Source organism: Carcharhinus amblyrhynchos, chromosome 17 (genome assembly GCF_965287045.1).
Source record: "Carcharhinus amblyrhynchos chromosome 17, sCarAmb.v2.hapA, whole genome shotgun sequence".
Classification (NCBI taxonomy): Eukaryota; Metazoa; Chordata; class Chondrichthyes; order Carcharhiniformes; family Carcharhinidae; genus Carcharhinus; species Carcharhinus amblyrhynchos.
Genome location: NC_137340.1, coordinates 34,221,327 through 34,240,055, shown reverse-complemented (window position 1 = coordinate 34,240,055; position 18,729 = coordinate 34,221,327). Strand labels below are relative to the sequence as shown.

At 40.1% G+C, this 18,729-nt stretch overlaps 1 protein-coding gene across 25 annotated transcripts in view; it reads right to left on the bottom strand.

The window, feature by feature from the left end:
• The window catches only part of tcf7l2 (transcription factor 7 like 2), a 180,130-nt gene that overhangs the window by 11,005 nt on the left and 150,396 nt on the right, over nucleotides 1–18,729 (bottom strand). For 21 of the 25 annotated variants that reach the window (XM_080205784.1, XM_080205786.1, XM_080205787.1 and 18 more), the window contains 2 exons: nucleotides 6,559–6,661; nucleotides 5,862–5,948 (listed from right to left, as the gene is read on the bottom strand). In XM_080205784.1, coding sequence (XP_080061910.1) covers nucleotides 5,862–5,948; nucleotides 6,559–6,661 — 190 coding nt within the window. The remainder of the gene's footprint in view (nucleotides 1–5,861; nucleotides 5,949–6,558; nucleotides 6,662–18,729) is intronic. The other 4 variants (XM_080205772.1, XM_080205796.1, XM_080205775.1 and 1 more) reach the window with 1 other exon arrangement.

The window sequence follows — 18,729 nt, the reverse complement described above, 5'->3', positions numbered from 1 at the left end:
TTCCCCCTCCTCTCCCTGTGCAGTTGTTATCTCTCATCTTTCCAAGCTCAATTTTCCTGAGCTTTCTAAACCACCACAAACCCACATTATGGTTTATACATGATGCTGATCCCTTTGAAGGCAGCACATTTCAGAGCGGGCCCTAGTCAGGAGAAGCACCTTCAGCCAATTTACTAGGCTGAGGGGCCCCGAAGCTCTAACATCTCAATCTAACAGGGTCACAGGGTGGCACAAGTGAATGTCAGCTATTGCTATTTAATTGCCAGTCTATGCCTCTCTGCTATGTTTAAAGTATAATGACCCATCACTTAATTCGAAGAAATCACTGCCCTACTACTGGATGGAATATATATCAAAAGGTGTGCTCTGGCAGGGCATGGCGTCTACATTTCCTACGGATGTCATACGAATAATACAGACGTGTAGTTTCATCACCCTGCTACCGCACAAATGCCTTCTGTTCTATTTTTTTCATCTGAATAACTAATGTATGCCCCTACAGGAAAAACTGTTGAAGAACTGCTAAGTTGCTTTAATGACCGCCTTCAAAAAGCGTACAAATCGTGCTTCTTCCTTGACAACTTGATCCCTCCCCACATTCTATTTGTGGGGGAGCAAGGGAGATAAGCTAAAAGACAGCCATGTGCACCCGGAAACTAGTCCTGTACCTTTCCCTCTTCCGAGATGAGCACCTTCTCACTCCTGTAAACTGGGGCCAGGCTTCCAGCTATACGATTGCAATACTGAAAAATCGTGAATATTTGACACATTCCTGAGAGTCATATTTTGCTATTCTGTAATGAACATTTTTTTGTTATTCTGCTAAACCTCTGGAAATTGTTAGTTTTAAATGGTTAATTTATCCTGCCCCGATCTAAAGCTGTACTTTTACAAATGCATCTACTTAGTCTCTGGAGATGGGGAGCCTTGCCTAATAATCTATGCTAATTTAATTAACAGCTATCATCAAAATGCATTAGCTGTTTCAGCCCATCAGTAAAGTCTAACCCTCCACCAATTAAATTAGCTGAACTCTAAATCAGATGAACAGAAAATAAACCCATCATTAGGAGCAATTAGTGATTGCTTAAATACAGTGCTATGGAGTAGTTTGTAAATATACTTGTAGCCACTGGGAAATTAGCTAGTACTGGATTAATTGGGGCTGTGACGAACAGTCAGAGCCCCGATCAAAACAGTAGCTTTTCAAGTTCTGAACATCAGCTTCCAAGAGCTTTGATGTATCATCAATTACCAGTCTCTCTTATTGGTTTTGTATGTTTGCATTTGTTGTGTATGCATATGGACATTAACATTGTACACAGGACTGGAATCCGGTGTGGTAATGCTGATGCATTGTAAACTTTAATACATGCATATTTTATCCTGCATGGCAGCTACCTTGGCTAGTTAAAATTAGTTACAGATTTACAATACCTCATTACTTTATTTTATTTTACCTCCAGTATTACTAAATATCCATTTAAATTTTACATGGCTGGCACAATTAAATCTTGTGAAAATTATTGCATTTTTCCATTAAGAGGGTCTCATTACTGCTACAATACAGTTTACCAATACCACAATTATACAATTATACTGAAGCCCACAGGCATAATTTGGTGTCAGCATTTGGGCTCCACACTGCAGGACTAAGTGAGACTACCAAATAGGACTGGATGATCTCAGTTGCACTGTATAACAATGTAAACCTTGAATTTTATTTTGTTTCTTTTTTAAGATTTATAGAGCAAACAAAATAACTGATGGGCAAAATGGTCCAAATGGAACGGTTCCAGTGCCAGTCCAAATGTAGGTTACAGGACGGCAAAGGGCACTTCGGTTAGCACTGCTCTCTCATAGTGCCAGGAACCCAGGGTTCACCTGGGGTGACTGTGTGGAATTTGCACACTCTCCCTGTGTCTGCATGGGTTTCCTCCAGGTGCTCTGGTTTCCTCCCACAGTCCAAAAATGTGCGGGTTAGGTGGACTGGCCATGCTAAATTGCCCCTTAGTGTCAGGGAGTCTAGCAGGGTGAATATGTGGAAATATGGGTTAGAGCCTTGGGTAGAATTGTTGTCGGTGCAGCTTGATGGCCTGCTGCTGCACGATAGGGATTCTTTGATTCTATAAACAGGCCAAAGACTAAATTTGTACCAGTGCAGAAATAATTTCTGGAGAGATCCTATGTAGGTAGTCACCAATTTGAAGGAGAAAACGTACCCTGAATTCACTATCTTTTTGCAAATCACAATCAACACATTTGTGTTTGATATTGGGGGAAGCCAACAAGTGGATGCTAAGCTCATCTGGACAAAATCCAAATGAAGGCCACACCCACTGAACAGAGAGTGATGCTGACAGAGGCTTTGGACATTTCCTCTACTGGCTTTCTCTATTAAACACGTAATTTCCTAACATAAGGAACCTCTAATTTGTGAAAGGAATGAAAAAATAAATAAATATATTATGTACATTATATATATAGTATATATATTATTTTGTCTGCCCCAAAATAAATTTAAGCAGAGTACTTGTCAGTGAGCTAGTTGGTGTGACATTCCGTACACATATTTTACAGAAGACTGCTGGCTTTGTTATTACAAAATACTGATGCGTGCTTTGACTTTTACTCGATGAGCTGGCCAATTGACACAAAGATTGGATGAATAATGTGACTGGAATAAGCTGATGTTTGTGTACGATGATGGCAGTGCACATTTAGGAATGTGCTGTGTATTTAATTCAGTTTGGGTTCTTTCTGCCACCTTTTCAGATTACTCTGGACGTATGGGAACATGTTGCATCGGGTCAGAACCAGAAAGCCACCAATCTGTGGCAAAGCATGCAATAAAATACACAATCTCAAGAAAGACGGCCAAACGGACATCTCATTTCTATCCTATTATGCTACAAGCTAACTAAGAATTCAACTAATGTGTTGGACTATGCTGAACCAAGGCCAAGAATTACTTTCTCCAATTGTCCATTTATGTTAATGGACCTAATAGAAGGGGTTACATACTGTGCTTAGGTTACCAACAGCTCTGAATTAAAAGCAATGCCAAAACAACTGCACACATTCAGAACTGCATTCATGCAGCTCAAAAGTTGCAATTGCAGGACCATACTTTTGACTGCACAGCCTCCGTGACATCAAAGGATGGTTGAACAGGCCAATGTGAAAAACCACATTATCTCAGGATCATTATCCCCATCTTTAAAGCGGAGTTCTATTTCACGAGGTGCACATGCGCTCTCTCGTTCATACTTTCGAAGTGCCTGTGACTGAATGCTTACTGTGTCGAAGGTGCTTCCACAGCATTAAAAGGATATTCATTAGTTACACTGAGCAAGCATCCCAAGTGTTGGTTAAGATATTAAAAAACAAATTCACACTAGTATGACAACGTGGTCGGGTCATTGTGAGAATTGACACTCTGTAGATAAGATTTAAATGTATAGCTACTGTATACTAAATTCACCAACTCTAGGGATAAAACAAGGGCGTCCCTTACCAGGAACAGAAGCATTCACCTTTTGTGTCCTAAAACTGTGTCACCACAAAATAGAAGTAAGGAAATGAACAGGAGGTCAATCATCATCTGAACTAGACACTCCTATATGTAGCACTCTCCATTTTTATTTTAACATTTGTTTGCAACTTTCTTTCTACTGCCACTGCAGGATAGTCTGATTTGACCGAGGGCAAAGTGTGAACTTCTGTATAATTCAAAACATTTCAATCAGCAAAGAATTCCAATTTCCCTTTTGGTTCATTTCCTATCCCTTGCACTGTATCACACTCAAAATCTAAACGTTCCAGAAGCTATAGTGACAGAAAGGTGCATAGCAATTTAGTTCTCCTAAATTAAGGGGTATTTTAAACCTGCAAATTTAACACAGTAATTTTGTTTTTTGAGAGAGATTTAAAACACTCAAGAATGTCACACTCATTAAGTATTTGGAAAATTCTGTGCTTATCACATTGCCAAATATAGTGTATAGAATGCTGCATTGCTCATCCTTTCAAACACCCCATTTTTAAGATTTGCTGGTTTGCCAATACAGTTGTTGAACTTTTCCACATTGCGCTGCATTTTATGATTGGACGTGGAATATCTAAAAATTCTGTGATAGCTGACCACAGTGCAATGTGATCAACTGATAGGGTAGGGATTTAGAGAGAATCAGCTCCAGTTTTTTAAATTAATGGACAACACTGAACACATCAAGTCAATAAAACCAATCAATTCCATCAGTCATCAGCTGGCTTTCAAAGAGATAGTTTCCACAAAAAATAATAAAAACTGATACTCTCATGGAAGTGGATGTCAGTACCGGAAGCTGTGGAATAATTTGGAATCGCCTTCTCCATCCACTCTGCTACACCAGCAATTGTTGGAAGGCCAAAAAAAAACTCCATATTTCAAGAACTGTTTTAATTCTTACAGTATTTATTTTCTTTTACTGTGTTAGAGAATCAATAATTTATCCTTCCTAGAGTCAATTCCTCAAGTGTAAAAACTGAAAATATATATGGGCAAAACGCAGTCAGTGGGGCTCCTGCTGATCAAAAGAGAAGACAGATTTAATAATTTCAGCAGGAATAAACTCTCAAACTATGAGACTCAAAATTTAAAACCCTGTCCACGGTCGATTTTCAGATTCCTGCATCCCCTAAAGGCCAACTTTTTGTTACAAGCCCAGATTGTGCGCGGAGGCAGGCAGAAACCAAAGGTTGTCGGGTGCAAGGGAGAACGAGCTCCTGCAGCCGTTAAATTTAATTTTGAAATTAGTCAACAAAGGAATGATCTGGATGGAAATTAAGGAAGCTGGAAGATTATAGGCCAAGGACAGACAGAAGGGATTAGTTTAATTTGACGTCATGTTCAGCACAACATCGTTGGGCTGAAGGGTCTGATCATGTGCTGTATTGTTCTGTGTTCTACGTACCAGGAGGTTCAAGTGTCCAGTAAGTAAAAATAATCAGTGACTATTAGTTTTTCTTTAGCAGTCCAAAGGCTCCTTGTAGGCACTTTTGTGACCAGTAGCCCCACTGATATATTAGTTGATGGCAGTCCAATAACTGATGTAACCTTCTATTACCACTGGAATGCTTCCTACTTTTGACAATGGGAGTCTATTACATGGATGAAAATATTAGATGCTTTGTGTGTCGCTACCTCAATAGAAAGGAGTGCAAGCCTTTTAAGTGGAAGAGCAGCCAGCCTATTACTACTTTGAGTAATTCCATGTTAAAGTGGCCTTTAACCTGTGATGTAACAATGAAGATTATTACTCTCTGATCTGACTTAGTATGGCTCAAGTAGTGATAAGTGACTCTAGCCATAGGGTATAATAAATATTAACTGCACTTTTCTGTCTGCAAGTGCTAAAATATTGTCCCTCGGGCTCCAACACTGATATAAAGTGTGCAATAATTGCAGCATGCTCTTGACACTTAGATATTCCCCTGGGGGCAATATTTTAACCACTACAGTCTTGAAAAGCAGTCAATATTTGTGGACAATATAAATGATCTCCTTTCACAATGGTGCTGCAGTAAAAACTGCATTTCAAAATTGTGATGCACTATTTGCCAGTTCATTCATAAAGTGCAACACTTAGTTCTGAAATGGCATTTAGTTTATTTGCCTGTTTATTACAAAGACAATGCAAATCGCACATGTCAATCCTTCCATTGCGATAAAAGGGAGTATTAGGAAATGACAATGTGTGTCCTCATTGAGTGAAGACAAAGGCAGGATGATTAAAACAAAAGAACTGTTGAGAAAACGCTTGGAGATCATCATCTGCTTAAAACAAAAAGTTGATTGCCGCCAAGGCAATTGTACCCACCTTGACATGGAAGCATTGACGGTGAGTGCAGTGGGGTAGGGATGCCGAAATCCCCCTGTTGTGATTGGGTAAACAGGTTGACCTTGCCTGAAAAGAAGAAAGGAAGAGAAAAAAAAATAACTGGAAACTTCTGCTGATGTAAGCTCACTCTCATTTGACCAGAACAAAAAGTCTTGTTGATTTCACAGCCAGGATCAAAGGATGTAAATAAAGAACAATTTTAATGTGCTAAATCTGATAGAACCAGCTAATTAAATTTTATAACCTCTGCTAATGTCAACAGAGACCTTCTCCCCAAGCTAAAACTAGGTGTTTTGTTGTGATAATTAAAGGAGAAGCGGCGTTTGCTTTAATGGAGCCATCACAATAATTGAGGGCTACAGATCCAAAAGAAAACAATAATGAATGTAAATTTATACCAAAATAAAATACATCAAATCAAAGAGCCGCCGTTCTGCTTCGGGCCTCTTTTGGTATTTAGAACTCAGTAGGAAAACATTAAATTAACAGTCCTTAATTTGTAGCCTTTTGTCATAGTAACCAGTGTTGACAGGTGTTGCCAAGGGAGAAGCCCCATATGAATATGTGGGTACCCAGTAGCCAATCACAGCTCATTACAATAATTGCACAATACAGTAACATGCAAAATTCTACAAGAATTAAAAGAATAAAAAGAAAAAGAACTGGAACTGCTTACTGTGGTACTAACCATCCTAGTGGATGGGGGATTTGGCCAACGGTACCTGGCGAGAGTGGATAATAGGGCGAAATATCTGAAGGATGCGGAGGCCTAGGAATTCCTAGGGAAAGATTAAAAAAAACAAAAATTAACTTTCAAAAGCACAAGTGATGGAACTAAGTTCAGAACTTCAAATGTGCAACTGATCCAGTTAGCCTTCCTGTTTCCAATTCCAGCAACACTTGGATGGAGACTGCATGGCAAGCCTTCAATGGCCCATTTGGTATGCAATCTCGATCTCTTTCTGCTGGAAGCTCACAACCCAACCTAATTGCTGCAACTGTTACTTGTAAAGTTCCCTTCCATTCAACAACCCTGATACTTCCATAGTGTGACTTGAACATTCAGCTACGTCACTCCCAACTGCAATGCTTTGCAGCGCCATTTTAATAATGAGTGAATTTGATATTTATGTTTAGTTTTAGAGAATCAGTAAACTTCTGAGCTTTATGGGAGCATTTTCACACCACTGAAATCCAATGATTTTTGGTAACACAATGCTATGATTTGATTTGATCCATTCCATAACATTCATCCTTTGAAAACGATTAAACAGGAATTATTATACTTCTTACGTGAAACATTTTTACATCTTTAATATATTACACATCTTTGTACGTTTTTTCACAGATATCTCAATTATGCCTATAGTCCAATTTATTATAACCGAATGATATTCACTTGACACTTGATCCAGTTGGTTCTTCCAAACTCAACTTTTGATTAATTCCAGCAAGCCACGCAGAAATATCTGGTAAGCTCAAGAGAATCTGTCAAACTTAATTTATACATAACATATCTCATTTTCAAAACACTATGTCCACGGCCATTTTCAAATCACAAGGTCTGGCCTACACCTGCTTTTTCACCCTGCAAATGAAAATCTATTCCTTTACACCTACTCAGCCCTCACTAATCCCACAGCTCCCCCTCCGCTCATTCAACAAACTACACCCCCTCATGAAAACTGACATGCCACACACACTGTCCCAAGCCATCCTGGGCCCTTGCTGCAAAGAAGTATTTACGTTGGACCATGCAACCCTCTCAAATTAAAAACAATATGTTTTCTGGCTATTATAAGCACCATCTATCATAATCAATGCCGGGGTTGATTCATGTATAAAAATAGTAGAAATATTCCACTACATACCAGTCACACACTGATAGGTGCAAAACAATCCAATAACTGTTGGTGGCATCTGGCCTGGGGCCACATATTCACAAGCAATTACCATTGTCTGCTGAAATCACAACTTTACAAGCATCTACAATTTGCCTTGATTTGTCTTTTAGATAGTTTCTCCATGGAAATTATCTGAGAAATCGCAAAGAGTTGCCAGATTAAACACAGTTCCACCGCAGCAGCCAGATGTCACTATCAAGTCTCTTGTCTATCCAAAATAATACCATGGGAGATCTGCTAATATCTTAATCTTGCCTTATTTCTAACATTTGAAGTGCATCATTGAGAATTATTCCACACAGCTCGCACTGAAAGGCAGAAAGAGGGTCAAAGAATTTGTTATCCAGAAGTTCAGGTAAGGAGATTACAACCATACATTCACTGACCCAAATTGTGATGTAATGTTGTAAAATGTATTCTGGACCAAATCCTTACAGTGAGTCATTTTAATCAACTTTCCAAATATTTCTTCCAAAGCCCTCGAATCTCATTACATTTCCAACAGTCTCAAATGTTTCCCTGCAGTTTTACTCCAGGCATGCTATGTGTTTCACTTATGGTGCATTGTGCACTACGAAGCCATTTGTTTCACTTACTGTGCATTTTGCACAATGAAGCTATTTATGCCCCCAACTAATCCCACTGCGTAAAGAAGGGTCAACATGTGACATTAATCACATTTTTCCACAAACATTTCAACATCTCTCTCTTGTATGGCATTATCTAACTGCACAATTTGTAGGACAGTAATGTTTACCTGGGTGCAGCCAGGGCAGTCAAGGCCACATGAAGCCAGCATAAATGTTCGGAATTCAATTTGCACAGCCCCTGTGCAGTGTTAATTATTGATATGAAAACAGCTAGGGCACTTATTTATCATACAGACAGAAAATGACTTAATTAACTGCGACCAACAAATGAGGCTTTTTCCCTCCACAGTTTTCATTTGAAGCTACAATATATATTTTATAATTCATCCACAGTAGCTTCTTTTTGTGACATTAAATACAAGATTATCATTTCTCTTTAAGGTACCAGACAGGAATTGATTATTTAAAAAATATAGAAAGCAAAAAGCATATACGTGGGGTAAGAGTATGTGTAAATATGTGTGGGTGAGGTCAAGATAAAAGAGCCTGCATGCAAGAGAAAAACATACGAGTAAATTGTATCAGAAACTCAAATAGGAAGGTGTTAACTAGATTAAAGCAGTTTCCTTAAAGGTCCAGGGTGTAAACTCACTGAATGCTGCAGTGCTGAGCCAGGGACTATGAGGTTACAATTCACAAGCTGTACTTTGCCAGGGCAGTGATGGAGGAGCTCCAAATTGGTCTTTCTTTCCCAAGATATGAGGTGGAGCTAAACAGCTAGTTTTGTTGCACCTGATCACTATCTCGCAATTCCCCACTGGATGATGGACAAGGGCAGAATCAGTCTCAGCTAATGTTAGCCCCACCCCTGGCAAAGAAACCGTTGCCCAAGCTCATGTATGAAGAATGGTCACTTGCTGACACTGGCTGAACTTAAAAGGAAAGGGATGGGAAAGAAAAATAGGCTTCAATGAACCAAAACTAACTTTCAATGTGAGTAAAGAAAACACAGCAATGTACGGTCAAGAGCAACTTCACAAGTGAAACCAACAATTCAATTATGCCAAGTTTTGCCATTATATTACAACCATGACCATGGTACAAAAAGTACTTTGCTGGCTGGGAGATGTTTTGAGATTGTGAAAGGCGCGATATAAACTCAAGTTCCTTCTTTCATAAGCATTTCAATCTTGCTTTGCCATTCAGCAACAGATGAAGGTTCATCTATTTACTTTCTAATTTGTTTGCAACCGTATCTCTGAAAGGTTTGCCACAATTGGCATTGGAAACTGTCCTTTGACCTCACTACCAACAGAGATATGTCGTCTTAGCTGTCATAATCTATAGGAATTGCACAATTTAAATACAATGGTGGCATGGCAATCAACGTGCTCCAGCACCCAGTAGAACTGAGTGTTTATATCTACAATAACTCCTCTTTTCACCTGCTCCTCTTCCTTCACCACCATCAACAACAGCCAGTGGTAGTTTTCATTGTATCTTTGAGATAGGGTTGAGTGTAAAGGTTACAGAATTTTGCCAGTCAACAGGTGAGTAATTGGCACCGACCTATGATGTGTGTCCCCAGCAGTAAACAGAGTGGTGCAATATACAGCTGACCAGCTGAATGTGAGGCTGACAGTAGTAGTTTCATGAGTATTATATACTAGACAAAATCTACATCGAAAGGTATATGTTGTGTATGACATTGACCAAGACTAACACATGTTCAGCTGCAAGCAGCCAGGTCATGAGAGAGGTCAATATAACACAATGCTCAAAACTTCTCATAAAGTACACTCCCTCCTCATTTGAAAAACTTAAAACATCATAATTTAATTGATAATGTATGCAATTTTCCTGAATACGATATGACTAAACTAAAATTAACAACACCTGAAATTTAACAAGTTGGATTCCAGATTGGTTTTACTAGGATCAGAACCAAAACATACATATGGCCAATATATGTGCAAAAATTGTTCTCCCTTAACATCAGCTATGCATTTAACAAAAACATAATTTGATAAAAAAGAATCGAAATAACTTATTTACTTCCTGGCCACATGCTTTCAAACAACTTATCTAAAGCTTCTTTCTCTTTATGCCCGAGTATCTCCTTCCATTTCCACGATGTTGCTCTCTCAACATCTGACTTTATCAATGCTGAACTTTGACTACCGACTCAATTTAATATTTGGGGCCATGGCATTAATTGCCTCCTTTTCTTCAAAAACCCTGACTCACTTTGCTCAGCTGGTGAGATTCTGGAATACGACCAACTTTTTCTTTTTGACTTCCACTTTGGACTCTAGGAAAATTTGAATTAAAGGAGAATTATCATGTTCACCTTTGGCCATATTTCCTCTTTCAATCAAATAACATACATGATGGGGTCTTTCCCCAATCTTCACTAGATTTGTGAATGCATCTAATATCTTTACACAACTCCAGTCACATATGTATCCTTCACACTTTGACCAGCACTTTGTAAAACTTTTTCTCTTCAGTTTCATGGCTTCTTTATTTTGTCTTGCTTTTCTCTTACTTTGCTACTCATGTCAGGCTTAAGCAAATTAATTCTAGCCCTGGGAGTGCATTTAAACATTAAATCATTAGCTGAGCAACTTGTTGTAGAATTTGGAGTTATTCTGTAAGGAAACAGAAAATTATCCAGTCCATGTCGAAGAAAAGCACAGCCCTAAATTTTTTGTATAGTGGGGTCTCCCTTCTTGCCATCCAAAGGGTCCCCACCGACTCACAATTCCCACAGCCATTTCATTCTCAAATAAGCGTCAATCACCCCTCGCTTGGGAAGAATTCCCAACCGGGAAGGTCTATCTGAATGGCTGGCAGCTCTCCAGTTCCAGCAGAGGACTGAAGGAGGACTTCAGGAGACTTTAGACCTGAGCCGAAGACCCAGGACTGGATGGCAAGATATGTTTAAGGGGTCGACTGGGGTGTCGGGGGAGAGGGAGATCCAGAGATCACAGGCCCTCAAGCGGTGGGGGCACCTGAAGTCAGAAGGGTGTTTGATGGAGCCTGCCCTCTTCCCACCAAAGGTCCAACTTGGTTCATTTTTGGACTTCCCCCAGACCTGGTAAATGCTCCTGCCAATCTAAGAATTGAGGCTGGATGGTAAATGGCCCTTAAGTAATCAATAATGGCTAAATAATCCATCAGTTTAACAGCAGTTGTGTCAAGGAAAAATGACAGAAAAATTTATTTTACTCTCCTTCCAAGAAAGCAGACACTACTACCCCCGAATCAATAATAAAAGTCATGAATCCCCGACTTTAATTTTTACCGTGGGTACTGGAATTATATCTGCACCCACATTACTCTCATCCTCCATGTGCTGTTTTTCTTGCTCTCTGATGAATCTTTCTACACAATATCATCTCCTGAGCCCTAAACTGGATTTGGACCTACCAGAACCTCACCTTAGTGCAAGGCTGATTTCTGGCAGTTTACCACAACACACAGCATTACTGCTTCCTGTACCCCTGCATGTTGTCTGTGCTTGATTGACTTTCCCTCAGGCATTTAAATGATTGATGGCAAACTTGGCAAGACAGTAACTAAATCCCTGATTCAGTCTGCGATTTTGGCTTCCGTGGCATTCATCTTGCTGAAATCAAGTGGAACTTCCTGCCAGTACAGGAAAATAATTCCCTTGCAATAATCTTTTTTCTGCCATTTCCATTGCTTTGGCCTCAATGTAGGTCTCTTTCCAATGACAACTCATTGCTTTTGGTCAAAAGTTATGGCCTGGATTTTATTGTTCAAACCTTACTTATACCCTCCCCCAACAAAGAGGACATTAGAAACAGCACAGTAAACATGTGCTCAGATAATGTAATCTACTACAGTACGAATTCCTAAACTGTCCAAAGACTAGAGTAAAACAGTGGAGTGTTCTGCTAGTTTTAGAACATCCAATAGCACTGTGCATTCTACAGAGCATCATGGTTCTGATGAGATCTGCATGATGTTCTTCCTTTAATTCGTTCATGGAGTGTTAGATTCACGGACTCGGCCAGCTTTGATTGCCCACCCTTCTTTGCTCTTGGGAAGATGGTGGAAATTTGTGTTGTTGAACTGCTGCAGTCCATTGGGTGTAGATACATCCATGGTGCATTTCGGGAGCAAGTTCCAGGATTTTGATACAGCAACAGCAAAGGAAAGGCAATACAGTTCCAATTGAGCATAGGGTGTGGCTTATAGTAAAGTTTTCAGGTGATGGTGTTCTCATGCATCTGTTGACCCATCTGTTTTACAAACAGGCTTATGAATTAAAAGCAGGAATAGGTCATTCTGCCCTTTAAGTCTGCTCCGCTATTTAATATTATGGCCGATCTGATTGTGACCTCCACTCTACATTCCACCAACAACTGTAGCAAAAAATCCCTATTTATACATACCAGTCGCCTTACCATAAATGACAACATTCCATTAGTCTCCCAAATCACTTGGTATACTTGCATACTAACTTTTCTCAATTCACGCACCACCATACCCAGATCCCTCTGCACCACCAAGTTCTTCAATCTCGCTCCATTTAAATAACATGCTTTTTTTTCATTCTTCCTGCCAATGTGGGCAAGTTCATCTTTGCCCATAAATATATTCCATCTGCCAAATTTTTGCCCACTCACTTAACCAATATCTCTTTGCAGACCCCTATTGTCCTTTTCACAACTTACTTTCCTGCCTGGGCACGGTAAAGGTAAAGTCAACATAGCCCCGGATGACCATAGGTTGCTCTGTCCTTTGAGGGGGGGAGAGCTGACTGGCAGTGTTTTAACCTGAGTCTAGTAGGATTGCTTTGTGCAGAAGGTCAGACAAAAGTGAACTGAAGGTGTCGGTACCACTTCTATAAACTGGATGTTAACCTTCCCCCATTGTAGTTAAAAGCAGCAAATTCTTTCCACTTTGTGATTTGAGTTTGTTCTATAGAATTCCATACTCATTACCAGCTGCCCAATAAGGATGCATCTGCAATAATGCCCAAATGGCTTATAAACCTCTAAACTAGTAAAACACCAAACAGCCCTCTCCAGAGTTCAAAACTGTACAATAAGCAAAGCAACTAATCTGTACACCCAACTTAAATGACATGGTTATCTCCAATCTTTGAAAGTTTTTGAAAATGGACAGCATGGTGGCACAGTGGTTAACACTGCTGCCTCACAGTGCCAGGGTTTGATTCCACCCTCGGGTGACTTGTCTATGTGGAGTTTGCACGCCCTCCCCATGTCTGCGTTGGTTTCCTCCCACAGGCCAAAGATGTGCGGGTAAGATCAATTGGCCATGCTAAATTGCCCGGAGCGTCAGGGGGATTAGCAGGGTAAATGTTTGGCATTACAGGAATTGGGGCTGGGTGGGATTGTGGCTGATGCAGGCGTGATGGGCCAAATGGCCTCTTTCTGCACTGTAGGGACTCTATGATTAAAATTTGATTTGAAGGTCTGGGACATCAGACTTTCACTACTGCATTTGTGTAATCAACTCAGTATTTTAGATCAGAAAGGCCCAGATTTTGTACTGGTAACGATGATCAAACAGTCATGGGTGACTTGAATCTTAATATCAATTGGACAAATCAACTTTCAAAGACAGACTGGAGGGCTGAGTTCACAGAGTGTATTCAGGACAGTTCCTTAGAACAATACATTAAGGGATCTAACAGGGAACAAGCTACTTTAGGCCCGGTAACAATACAGCATTAATCCAAGACCTCATTACAAAGGCGGCATGGTAGCACAGTGGTGAGCACTGCTGCTTCACAGCTCCTGGGTCCCGGGTTCGATTCCCAGCTCAGTTCACAGTCTGTGCGGAGTTTGCACATTCTCCTCGTGTCTGTGTGGGTTTCCTCTTGGTATTCCAGTTTCCTCCCACAGTCCAAAGATGTGCAGGTTAGGTTGATTGGCCATGCTAAGAATTGCCCCTTAGTGTCCAGGGATGCGCAGGTTAGAGGGATTAGTGGGTATAATATGTGGGGATATGGGGATAGGGCCTGGGTGGAATTGTATTCAGCACTGACTCGATGAGCCGAAGGGCCTCTTTCTGCACTGTAGGTTTCTATGATTTCTATGATCCTCACAGCAAGAGTGAACATAACATCATGAATATCCAATTCAGTTTGAGAAATAGAATTGTGGGGCCATGATGAGTGTCTTAAACTTAAAGAAACAATTACAAACACGTGAAGAGAGAGTTGGCTAAAGTTCACTGGGTAAATAAGTTAAGAGAGATGATGATAAGAGAAGCAGTGACAGACATTTCAGATTATATTTCATAACTCTCAACAAGGATATATTCCACTGAGGAAGAATGACTCGACAAGAAAGAAATATCATCCATGGCTAACTAAAGAAGATGACTCAAAGAAAAAACCTTACAATGCTGTGAAGATTAGTGGTTGGCCAGGGGATTGGGAAAGTTTTAGGAACCAGCAAAGGGTTAATAAAAAATAAAAAGGGAAAAATTGGAGTATGAGAAAAAAAACTAGAAACGTGAAAATTAAACAGCAAAAGCTCCTACAAGTGTACACACAGAAAAAAAGTGAAGCTTAAGTAACCATTGAACCCTTAGAGGATGAGACTAGGGAATTAATCATGGCAAACAAGGAAATGGCAGAAACTTTGCACAATTATTTTAATCTGTCTTCACTGCAGAAGACATAAAAAAAGCATCTCAAAAATAATAGTGAATCAGTGGCAAAAGGAAGAGAGGAATTTAAAACTTTCACTAAAGAAAAATATAATGGGAATACTGATGGAATTGGCATGGCTGAAAAGTTCCCTGGAGGTGATGGTCTACTACCTCAGATCTCTAAAAGAAGTGGTTGTAGAGATAATGGATCTGTTGGTTGCAATCTTTCAAAATTCACTATATTCTGGAAAGGAGCCAGCAGATTGGAAAACTGCAAATGCAACTCTGTTCAAAAAGGGAGGGAAATAGAAAACAGAAAAAAAAAGACCAGTTGTTAGCCTAACGTCCATTGGGGGCATGCTACAAAAGTAGTACCAGCGCATTTAGATAATCATAACACCAGCAGAGTCAACATGGTTTTATAAAGGGAAATTATGCTCAACAAATTTATTAGAATTCTTTGAGGAAGTAACAAACAGAATTAAAGGTGAAGTGTATTTGCATTGTCAGGTGGCATTTAACGATGTGTCATGTAAAAAGTACACAAGAACTCATGGCGTTTGGGGGCAGGGTGGGGGAATATATTAGCATGGATAGAAGATCGGCTAACTAACAGGAAATGGTGAGTCATGATAAGTGGGTCATTTTCAGGCTGGCAAACTGATTAGTACAGTGTCACAGGGAACAGTGCTAAGGACTCAACTAGTTACCGTCTAAACGAATGATTTGGATGAAGGGACAACTGTATTGTAGCCAATTTTGTTGATATGAAATACTTTCCCTTACGTTTTCAACCACCAAAACCATAGCGGTTTCGTTGTTGACATTTCAGGGTGTACACAACATTCATGGCAGTAACAGTCTTGTGTTTGGCATGTTCGGTGTAGGTGACCAAGTCCCGAATGATATCCTCCAAGAAAACCTTCAGGACTCCACAGGTTTCTTCATAGATGAGGCCTGAAACGAGCTTAACGCCCCCACGCCGAGCGAGTCGACGGATAGCAGGCGTAGTTATTCCCTGGATATTATCGCGGAGAATTTGCCGGTGCCAGTTAGCACCGCCCTTCCCAAGACCTTTCCCACCTTTACCTCCATCAGACATCCCACTCTGACAGCAAGTTCAATAGCAGATAGGTAGGAAATTAGGTTGTGAGGAGGATACAACCAGTCTGCAAAGGGATATAGGTAGGTGAAGTGAGTGGACAAAAATTTAGAAGGTATATAATATCAAAAGATGTGAAGTTGTTTTATAAGGAAGAATAGAAATGCAAAATACTGTTTAAACATAAAAAAAACAGAATGCTGCAATTCTACAATGATCTGGATGTGCTTGTATACGAATCACAAAAAGTCAGCATGCAGGGACAGTAATTGATCAGAAAAGCATTGGAATGTTAGATTTATATTACTTGGGGGATGGAGTATGAAAGTAGCAAGGTGTTGCTACAATGTACAGGCAATTTTGAGACCACATGTAAAACACTGTGTGTAGTTTTAGTGGATTCAAGGGGGGACCAAAAGACGTAAGAACAGAATTAAGCCATTCGGCCTCTCAAGTCAGCTCCACCATTCAATGAGATCATGACTGATCTGATGTTATCATCCTCAACTCCACTTTCCTGCCTTATCCCATAACCCTTGATTCCCTTACTGATTAAAAATCTGCTTGGATACTTGCTTTGGAAGCAGCTGAAAGATGATTCACTAAGTTGAGTCCTAGCAAGAGAGAAGGCTGAGCAAGTTGAGCCTAATACAAAGTCTCACAACACCAGGTTGAAGTCCAACAGGGTTATTTGGAATCACAAGCTTTCAGAGCGTTGTTCCTTCCTTAGGTGAGCCTATCCTCATTGGTATTTGAAGGATTTCCCTTTGCGAGAAAAATATAGAACTGGGGACACAATTTGAAAATAAGGTGAGGATTCTTTTTCTCTCAGAGGCATTTTAGCGGTTTGAATACTCTTCTCCAGCAAGTGGTGGAGGTTAGCTCATTAATATATTCCAATTCCACGTCAGACAGATATTTGATTGCCAATGGAGTCAAGGGTTATGGCAGAGGTAGGCAATAACGTGGAGTTCAGGCCACAATCAGATCAGCTATGATGTTATTGAATGGCGGAGCAAGCTCATGGAGGCCAAATGGCTTGTTCCTACCTGTTCATTATTCCTCTAAAACTAACAACAACATCTGGAGTCTGCATGCAGGCAGTTAAATGCTGAAACATAAGTTGCCGTCAGCGATCCTATGTTTCTCCATAGGATACATCAGGAAAACCGCCTGACTGCAAACAAGCAGAAATTACCGAACTGGTAAGAACATGCCCTCTACTCTTCTAGTCTAGAAAAGTTACTCCTTGTTGAATGAGACACAACTGGATTTTGTACAAAGTTCATAATTAATGCTGAATTGTGTTGCTGCCCCGGAACTTCTTCAGGAAAGTAGTATTTACCACGGTGTGTTTATTTATTACATGCATGCAGTGTTGCCACTGGTGGGTAAAGTTTGCCAAGAGGAGAAAATACACCCAAGATATATTTGGGGAATATCAAACTTCATTTAAAAAACATATATTTTACAATATGTCCCTATCACTTACTTCATGTTCTGTAAATTTTACCAAGAATGAAAATTCATGCATTTTACTTCCAGTTTTTATCTGGTAGAATATTATAATTTGGTTTCCCCCTAATGAAATATCCATGCCTGAATATATTTTCCACCACTTCCCCATCATGGGCACCATACATCATGAGGGTCATGTGGCACATACCTTGGCCTGACCCACTACTCCTCTGGTATTTTCTCCTCCTTTCAGTATGTCACCTCGTTCCACCCCCCTCAATCAAAACATGTTCTCTACTGCTCGCCCAAGTATGATAAAAAAAACCCTCTCTGAGATCTTTACTGCTCTTCTCTCTCAGGCTACAACAAACAATTTCTCCTCCTCGATGATTTCAATCTCCACCTCAACTCATCATGCACTCTTTCCTCCGAGTTCAGTGCCCTCCTCTCCTCCCTAAATCTCTTCCTTCAGGTAAATACCCCAACTCTTATTGAGGGTCACTCCACTGAATTTGCCATCTTGTGTGATCTTGCTAAGCCCATTCTATCAACTGCAGATAGAACCACCCTTGATTGATTCCCTGTATTACTCATCACCCACATCTCCCTTCCACATCCCAACACTTCTGTCTAATGTATTCATGCCTGAAAATAATATCCCCAATTCAATTACAAACGCCCAACTATCTGGCTTTTGGCCCTCTAATTACCACAACTTTTCTGCAATTCTGAATTTTCTCAATCACGTCCTTACTCCCTCCTTTGAAAGTCCTGAACTTCATTAAAAAAACCCTCTCAGCTGTTTGCCTTGGCATGGCACTCATCTCTATTCCCTCAGGTTCAAAGGACACAGGTTTAAAAGGATTTGGCAGACAACTGCTTTAGTCATTCACTGCCAGATCTGGTTGGACCACATAAGCATTATCGGATTCTGCTCTAGTCTGCTAAAGTTGTTCACTATTCCATGATCATCCATGGATACCAAGAAAACCACCAGCATCTTTTCTTCACTGCAATCCATCTTTTTAAATCCTTCTCTTCCACTCTCACTTCCAACAATGTGTGCAATGTGTTCTCGGATTTCTTCCCAGCCCCAGCAAAGATCAAGATGATTCAATCAGGTGCTCCACCAGGTC